The sequence below is a fragment of the Danio aesculapii genome, chromosome 9, assembly GCF_903798145.1.
Source record: "Danio aesculapii chromosome 9, fDanAes4.1, whole genome shotgun sequence".
Lineage (NCBI taxonomy): Eukaryota > Metazoa > Chordata > Actinopteri > Cypriniformes > Danionidae > Danio > Danio aesculapii.
Window position 1 is genome coordinate 3,547,189 of NC_079443.1, and position 9,353 is coordinate 3,556,541.

At 38.8% G+C, this 9,353-nt stretch overlaps 1 protein-coding gene across 2 annotated transcripts in view; it reads left to right on the forward strand.

Annotated features, from left to right (window-relative positions):
- Positions 1-7,934, forward strand: part of dync1i2a (dynein, cytoplasmic 1, intermediate chain 2a) — a 61,925-nt gene extending 53,991 nt beyond the window's left edge. For both annotated transcript variants that reach the window (XM_056464678.1, XM_056464679.1), the window contains 4 exons: positions 6-150; positions 248-388; positions 3,266-3,391; positions 7,764-7,934. In XM_056464678.1, coding sequence (XP_056320653.1) covers positions 6-150; positions 248-388; positions 3,266-3,391; positions 7,764-7,877 — 526 coding nt within the window. In that variant the 3' untranslated portion in view covers positions 7,878-7,934. The remainder of the gene's footprint in view (positions 1-5; positions 151-247; positions 389-3,265; positions 3,392-7,763) is intronic.
- The last annotated feature ends 1,419 nt before the right edge of the window (positions 7,935-9,353 follow it).

Consider the following 9,353-nt stretch of genomic DNA (forward strand, 5'->3'; position numbering starts at 1 on the left):
AGCAGTCGTGCAGGGATCAGTGAGATGTTCGAAGGTCATCATGGTCCAATCACAGGCATTCACTGTCACACAGCGGCTGGACCAGTGGATTTCTCCCATCTCTTCCTCACCGCCTCATTTGATTGGACGGTGAAACTCTGGAGCAACAAGGTAACTCAACATTCCTGCACATCTGTTTCTGCTGTCCTTCAGTGATCCTTCAGTGATCCTTCAGCTCACTCTATTTCTCTCTGTCTCTGTCCTCTAGAATAATAAGCCGCTGTACTCGTTCGAGGATAACTCCGATTATGTTTATGATGTGATGTGGTCTCCGGTGCATCCGGCTCTCTTCGCATGTGTGGACGGACTGGGACGCGTCGACCTGTGGAACCTCAACAACGACACTGAGGTAAAACAATTACACATTACTGCATTAGAGCTGGTAATCACAGTTTTGTCTAATGCGTACAGTAAAATCCATAGGAAAATATAGCTAGAGTTCTATATTTAACGTAAAGGTAACGATTTAGTTTACGTAACAATTCTCACCATATATTACTGGCTTATTACCTGCTTATTATTAAGATATTAACCATTTATTAGCTCTTATAAAGTATGATCTTATTGTACATGTCTAGTCCTAGCCAATACCAAGACTTAAACCCAACTATTAATTAGCAGCTAATAAGTAGTTTATTGAGCTAAAAGCTTTAGTTAATGGGTTGTTAATAGCATGAATTGTACATTAAAGTTTGACCAAAGTAAATTGACTAAAAGGATATCAACAGTACACATATAATAGTCGATAAGTGCTTGAAGAGCATTTATTAGTCACAGTTAAGCATTTACATTATCAAAATACAAAATTGTGCTTGTTAGCATGAACTAACAATGAATAACTTTTATTTTTATTAACTAGCGGTAACAAAAATGAATAAACACTGCAATAAATGTATTTATTTATTCATGTTAGTAAACATTTTAACTGGTAACACTTTACAATAGGGATTTATTAGTGAAGTAAGGTATAAAGTACATCCAGGAGGTTGTTACCACAGAATAAACCCCCACACGAAGATATAAGCGCTTAATTCTGCGAAAACAACCCTCCTGGATGTACTTTATCCCGCTTATTACACAGCTACTTGCTACAAAACGTACAAATTAGACACATTGTTCTAAGCCGTAATTGTTTATTAATTCTTTAAGTAAACACAAAGCTGACAGAAATGAAGACAGCTGATGGAGTATACACTAACATGCGCATTAATCAGACACAAGATGGCGTCAAACAGTCAAAAACACAAAGCTGACAGAAGTGAAGTTTCATAAACCAATTTCGAGTGGAGCACGTGATATGATTGAGCACGTCTGGCCACTCATCTGTAATCAGTAATAATCCAATCAGAGTGATCCTAGTTTACTATAAATGGATCATTTTCTCCCTACTGTTTCTATCTTCGTTTGGAAGAATCCCCCCTTCCACCCCATCTCCTCCTTTTCCTCCCTTTTCTAAAGGGGGAGCTTTCGAGACCTACCTGATCTCGGATCTCCTGATATGCTTATCGACCGGGCGGGAGCCCTGGGCTCAAATATCTCCGAGCTCAGGGTTCCCTTCCGGGACAGCATGCCAAACCTGCTTTATACGGCAAGCATATCTAAGTGGGAACTCTTGAAATGAAGACTGCTGATGGAGTATACCCTAACCTGCGCATTAATCCGACAATAGATGGTGTCAAACAGTCAGAAACGAAACCAAGCAAAACCAAGTGATTCGAATTTCCCAGATGAGTCTTCGTTATTTAGAGGTTGTTATCTTGGAATAACATACCTCGGAATGTTGCGACTGACCAATCAGATTCGAGTATTCCTGACAACTGTGCAATAATGTTACTAACATGAACAGAACAATCAACAATACATTTATTACAGTATTTGTTCATGTTAGTTAACGAAAATAAAGTTGTTCATTCTTAGTTAACGCTAACTCACAGTGCATTAACTAATGTTAACAACAAGCATGACATTGTTTTTTTAATAATACATCAGTAAATGTTGAACTATGATTAATAAATGCTCTGCAAGTATTGTTTATACTAAGTTTGTTATTAAATACTTTAACTACTGAAACCTTATTGTAAAGCGTGACCTATAGTGTTTAACTAAAACAGGCAGATGACACAAATGAGACTTGATGGACATGTTTTTAAATGCATCAATTAAATAGTTTGAACTGATTGATAGAAATGAATCAGAAATCACCCAAAGGAAGAAGTTGCTCCAAAATGTTCAATATTGCAACAGAAATCTAACTAGAGATGCACCGATTGCATTTCTCTTGGTCGATTCCTATTTCCCATTTTTTGACCTAACGATACCAATTTTTGCAGGTTTTTTTTTTTTTTCAAACAACTATAATTATAATTAAAAATAATAAATAAACATCACAGTTTCCTCAAACTGCTTTAACAACTATTATTTATTTTTTGCTGTCTATAACTTTTTTTTTTTCATTTCACAATAGTCCAAATATAAGTACACTACCTGACAAAAGTCTTGTCGTTATTGGAATCTGCATGGACCCAAGATTCTCACAGTGATCAGTCAAGTTTGGTGAAGAAAAAAATCATGGTTTGGGGTTACATTCAGTATGGGGGCGTGTAAGAGATCTGCAACTTCAACAGCCTGAGGTATCAAGACATTTGTGCTGCCTATTACATCACAAACCACAGGAGAGGGCAAATTCTTCAGCAGGATAGCGCTTCTTCTCATACTTCAGCCTCCACATCAAAGATCCTGAAAGCAAAGAAGGTCAAGGTGCTCCAGGATTGGCCAGCCCAATCACCAGAGATGAACATTATTGAGCATGTCTGAGGTAAGATGGAGGAGGCATTGAAGATGAATCTAAACAATCTTGATGAACACTGGGAGTCCTGCAAGAACGCTTTCTTTGCCATTCCAGATGACTTTATTAATCAGTGATTTGAGTCATTGCAGAGATGTATGGATGCAGTCCTCCAAGCTCATGATGGAGTCAGACACAATATTCATTCTGTTTCCACTGCAGCATGACCACATATTCTATACTGGACATTATTTCTGTTCACTGACAAGACTTTTGTCTAAGCAGAGTCTAAGAGTAATGGGAGGAATTGTTGGTTTCAAACTAATGGGAGTATATCATGTTTCCATAATTCATAGGTCATTGGCAGGCTCCATATTTTGTGTATATATATAAAAAAACAACAACCTTTGTGTGTGTGTGTGTGTGTGTGTGTGTGTGCAGGTGCCCACTGCCAGCGTGGCTGTAGATGGCAGTCCAGCTCTGAACAGGCTGCGCTGGTCTCAGGCGGGCCGAGAGATCGCAGTGGGCGACTCTGAGGGGCAGATCCACATTTACGACGTCGGCGAGGTGAGAAAGTCCAGTTTACTTCAGACGCACATCACACAGCAGCACCTTCCAGAGCCCTTTCTCCCATTCTGTCAGTGTAAAAAGCCTCTAGAGATGACACACACTACAATTACATCTCTGTCAGAGACGGGCCCTAACAGCTCGGCCCTTCAGGGGCCAGCGACGGGATGAAAGCAGAAGGAGATGGAGGATTGTTAGTGAGGGGTCAGTTCACTCTGACAATCTCAAGATGTACACCTCTTTAGAAAATGCACAATGTGTCTCGTTTACTCATAATTGCATTTGTTTTTCGTATTTATTTGAACTTGCGCACTTTAAGTCTGCATGAAGCGGAAGCTGCAAGCTTTTTTTTCGTATTGTGATGTAGTTCCTAGAGAAATGGAATATTAAATGAGAAAACAGTGGGTGTGGCTTGCTTTCCCACTGCGAGCTGATTGGATGTAGTACAGTAGGCATTTCATTCAGAAAGATCTGGAAAATGGTTTGGGGAGAGTTATTACAACCTAACAGACTCCTCCTCCTCACTATTTTTGTTTGTAATCATAGCGCTGACAGTTGGAGGGGCGTGGTTAAGTATGTTAGCCACGCCCAATACCTCAGACAGACCTAAACTGAGAATTTAACTGAAAACAAACAGGATGTCCATTTTCAGACTTCAATTTTAGATTACAAGGGCTAACTATTGTTTGTTTTCTCAATGACATGCACAAATGAATTGTTCACTGCAAAACTATCAACGTGAGCTAATAGAATCAATGTGGTTAGTTTTGATTTCATGTGGACTTTAAAGTCTCATTTTTCTGTTGGTAAAATTTAGAGTGTTAATGCAGCTCAAGTTATTGTTCAAGCTCTTGTTCTGTCCAAACTGGATTATTGCAACTCTCTACTAGCCGGGCTTCCAGCTAATTCTATCAAACCTCTTCAGCTGCTTCAGAACGCAGCAGCACGAGTGGTCTTTGATGAACCCAAAAGAGCACACGTCACTCCGCTACTCACCCGTTTGCACTGGCTGCCAGTTGCTGCTCGCATCAAATTCAAAGCTCTGATGTTTGCTTACAAAGCGACCTCTGGCTTTGCTCCTTCTTATCTGCTCTCACTTCTGCAGATGTATGTGCCCTCCAGAAACTTGCGTTCTGTGAATGAACGTCGCCTCGTGGTTCCATCCCTAAGAGGGAAGAAATCACTTTCCCGAACTCTCGCATTCAATCTGCCCAGTTGGTGGAATGAACTCCCTAACTACATCAGAACAGCAGAGTCACTTGCTGTCTTCAAGAAACGACTAAAAACTCAACTATTTAGTCTCCACTTTCCTTCCTAATCTGTAACTGCCTCTCTGGCTATACCACTAACTGTACTCTCTCTCTCTCTCTCTCTCTCTCTCTCTCTCTCTCTCTCTCTCTCTCTCTCTCTCTCTCTCTCTCTCTCTCAAAAAAAAAAAAGAATAATAATTTTCTAATGCTTTGCTTCTTAGACTTTACACACCTGAAACTTGTCTATAGCACTTGTTCACTGCTGCTCTTATAGTTGTGTAAATTGCTTCCTTGTCCTCATTTGTGATTCGCTTTGGATAAAAGCGTCTGCTAAATGACTAAATGTAAATGTAATGAGCGCCCAAGTAATTTGCATAATACACGCCCAAACCAGCTCCATATAAGACTTTCTCAATTTTGGTACTGAAACAAAAGACAATAAAAAAGACGAGGATTAATATGACTTATGTGTGGTTCCAGCATAAATCAACGGACACTTTCCACAAGACTGTAATGATGTCTTTAACGGTATCTCAAGCACCTTAAATCCTTGAAAGTTTTTAGTATTTTGATTTTGACTTGTATCTATTTATTAGTGGTGGGCCGTTATCGGCGTTAACGCGAGACTCTTATCGCGCGATAAATCGTTCATTCATGGTTAACTGAATAAACAGTTAGTAAACACAAGTACATCCTATTGAACATAATTTATTTTCATCACCAGACATTCATACATTATCATAGTAGAACAGTTTCTCAAGCAGTTTGTCATGCATTTTGGAAACAGGAGATAAGCCCCTGCTCTAATGCGCCACCTGGCTTGAGAAACCCGTCCTCAAAGATTTATTATTTGGGTACCACACATATTCTGTTTGTCTTCGGCAGAATTCAAATGAGCTATTTTAATCTAGATTAATTTCGAGATTAATCTAGATTAAAAAAATTTATCTATGCCCACCTATACTATTTATACAAGTCAATTTAAGTCTATTTGTACATTTAGAATCAATTTTAGTACAAATGAATCGTGATTTATTTGTGAAAACATCCATGTGCACATTTTTCGCAACAGTTTGAACGTTTAGTGAGTGAGCACTAATGTTTTTCTCTCTCAATGTGTCTTCTTAAATAATAACTGCGTACGTTTGTCATATTTAAACGCAAAGTTGGCGTTCTTACGAAAACTTTCTGCTAATTCGTAACATGTGTATGCAAATGAGCTTGAAATAGCAAACAATCAGAACAGCTTAACAACCGACTAGCATTGACTTTGCACACCACCTTGCAACGCCTTAGCAACTGCCTAGGAACCACTTAAAACACCTTAGCAACTGCTTCGCAACAACTCTGAACAAATGTAGCTATTTAAGTGTTTCAATAGGAGAAAAAAAATAAACCAAATCAAACTGCGACCACAGAACCGAACTGACAGTTTTGTGAACCGCGCATTACCCCTAGTAAATAACATCTAACTTTATATAACGTCCTTTATACGGTACATGCTTTTAAGGCCCCATACGTACATGATTATTGTGCACATGTGGTGTAAGTTGTTGTTGAATATTTATTGCACATTTAGGATAAATATATTTTGAATTAACAAATACATTTTTTGCATGATAAAATGTGCGTGCGGACATTGTCAAAGAAGAAATGCATCATGATTCATTTGTGAAAATGTCTGTACACACATTTCACGCAAAAATTTGTGTATGTTTAGTGAAAATGTTTTTGTCCAATGAAACGACATGCATTCGTACACACTTTTCGCGCAACAATTTGAACGTTTAGTGAATAAGCCGCAATGTTGTTTTTTTTCTCTCAATGTGTCTCGTTAACTAATAACTGCGTACGTTTTTCGTATTTATACGCACGTTTGAACTTCTTTTGAAACTTTCTGCTACTTCGTAACACATTTCTTAAGTCTCTTCTTATGTTTTGATGAGTAGATTCAGATGTGTTTGATTATGAAGAGGTTGAAAATGTGTTCTGTTGGTGTGCCTTCAGGAACAGGGTTGGGAAATACTGGCCTAGATAACACATTTGTAGTCAGAAAGATTCAAAGACTGTGCGTGCGTGCGTGCGTGCGTGCGTGCGTGCGTGCGTGTTTTATCTGAAGCAGCACTTACAGGCCAAATAGCAGTTTCTTTCGGTTTAAAAACAATTAATCGTGCAGACGTTTCCCAAGCCTGTTCCTGGAGGCACACCAACAGTCCATATTTTGGATGTCTCCCTTATATGACTCCATTAACTTCTAATATTCTAATGAGGTGATTCAGGTGTGTTTGATTAGGAAGAGGTTGAAAATGCGTACTGTTGGTGTGTCTTCAGGAACAGGGTTGGGAAACACTGGCCTAGACAACACATTTGTAGTCAGGAAGATTCAAAGACTGCATTTGTGTGTGTTTTATCTGAAGCTGCACTTACAGGCCAAATATGAGTTTCTTTCGGTTTAAAAACAATTAATAGTGCTGACGTAGACCAGTGTTTCCCAACTCTGTTCCTGGAGGCACACCAACAGTCCATATTTTGGATGTCTCCCTCATCTGACCCATTAACTTCAGCTTTTGGAGTCTTTTCTAATGCTCTGATGAGTTGATTCAGGTGTGTTTGATTAGAAAGAGGTTGAAAGTGTGTTCTGTTGGTGTGTCTTCAGGAACAGGGTTGGGAAACACTGGTATAGACCACACATTTGTAATCAGAATGATTCAAAGACTGCATTTGTGTGTGTGTTTTATCTGAAGCTGCACTTACAGGCCAAATATGAGTTTCTTTCTATTTACTAATGATCAATCATGCAGGCCTAGACCAGTGTTTCCCAACTCTGTTCCTGGAGGCACACCGACAGTACATATTTTGGATGCCTCCCTCATCTGAACCATTAACTTTAGGTTTTGGCGTCTCTTCTAATGCTCTGATGAGTTGATTCAGGTGTGTTTGATAAGAGAGAGTTTGAAAATGTGTACTGTTGGTGTGCCTACAGGAACAGGGTTGGGAAACGTTTTATAAAAAATGTGCACACGGATGTTTTCACTAAGAGTCTGACAACGTCTATACACACATTTCACGCAAAAAGTGTCTTTACGCATGTTTAGTGAATACGTTTGCTTTTTTCTCCGTAGCAAATCGCAGTCCCACGAAATGACGAATGGACCCGCTTTGTGCGGACGCTGGTGGAGATCAATGAGAACCGTGACGATGCGGAGGAGCTGGCTGCACAACGCCTCGCCGCTTGATCAGAAAGCTGTAATCATCTCTCTCTTTTTGGAAATGAAATGATTTGTGCGTGCAAACCTTTGATTCTGCCTTTTGTTTGGAACACAAATACGAAGCATTGACCGTAGATGCGATTCAAAGCACACCAGAGCAGAAGGCCTCGCAGACCAGAAGCCTTAACATTTGCATGCAAAAAAATACAAAAACACGATGAATGTTTCAGTTTCAATCCAGGTAACGCTGAGCACAATGAACTCTCAGCTTAATATGCACAGCCAAATATGAACCATACACACTCATTAAACCTTCGTCTCACTCATAGATCCTCCACGAAATTAAAAAACGTTTACAATCCAACATATGCACAGATTTGAGTATCAACAATTTTGTATTACAGTTTGTATTGTAATACAGTACTTATTAACATACTTAAAGGGTTAGTTCACTCAAAAATTCTAATTTACTCCATTTATTCGTCCTCGTTCTCCCAAAAATGAAGTTTACTCAACATTTACTCACCCTCAAGTGGTTTTTAGACATTTACAAGTCTTGTTGAACCAAAAAGCAGCCATTGACCTCCATGGTAGGAACAAAAACATACAACGGAAGTCCAATTTTACTCCATTTACTTATCTTCAAGTGGTTCCAAACCTTAATGAGTTCTTCTGTCGAACACAAAAGAAGATATTTTGAAGAATGTTCAAAACTGGTTGTTATTGACTTCCAAAGTAGGAAAAACAACCACTCCTTACAGGTTTCAAACGTATTTTTTAATTACCTGATTTGTGTTTAACAGAATAAGAAACTCTGACAGATTTAATAAGTGAGTAAACGATAACAGAATTTTCAGTTTTGAGTGAACGATCCCTTTAAGTGGTAGACGTTATGTAGAAACGGTCAATAATCTAGGCTTTTCTTCCAAATGTAGATGCTGCCTTTTGATTTTGCGTTAATAATGATCATTTGTTTGTCAGACTCACCCATTTCTACTCTTTTGAGCTGGAGATTTCGAGAGATCTACCTCTTTTAGATCTTGCCTAGCGGGACGCGTTCAGCATCGTGAACTGAGTTTGGTGGAGATTTCTGCTGTCTTGCTGCGGACCAAATGCTGGAGTAATTCGTGACTTTCAACTGTTTGTTCTTTCTTGGCTCTTGCGGTTTAGTTTTGTTAATAATCCACCTCAGCAGAGGCACAATCATGTATTAATGATACATATCGATATACTGGATTCATCTTCCAACTGTTCAAAAGGGATTGTTCACCCAAAAAGGATATTAACTCAACATTTACTCACGCTCAAGTGGTTTTTAGATATTTACGAGTTTCTAGTTGAATCAAAGCATCAATAGTAAGAACAAAAACATACAACGGAAGTTCCAACATTTTTCAAATGATCTTCTTTTGTGTTTAACAGAGAAAGAAAGCGTAAGGCGAGTAAATGATTGAGTTTTGGGTGAACTATCCCTTTCAAAAATCTTTATTTGAAGATCAAGGT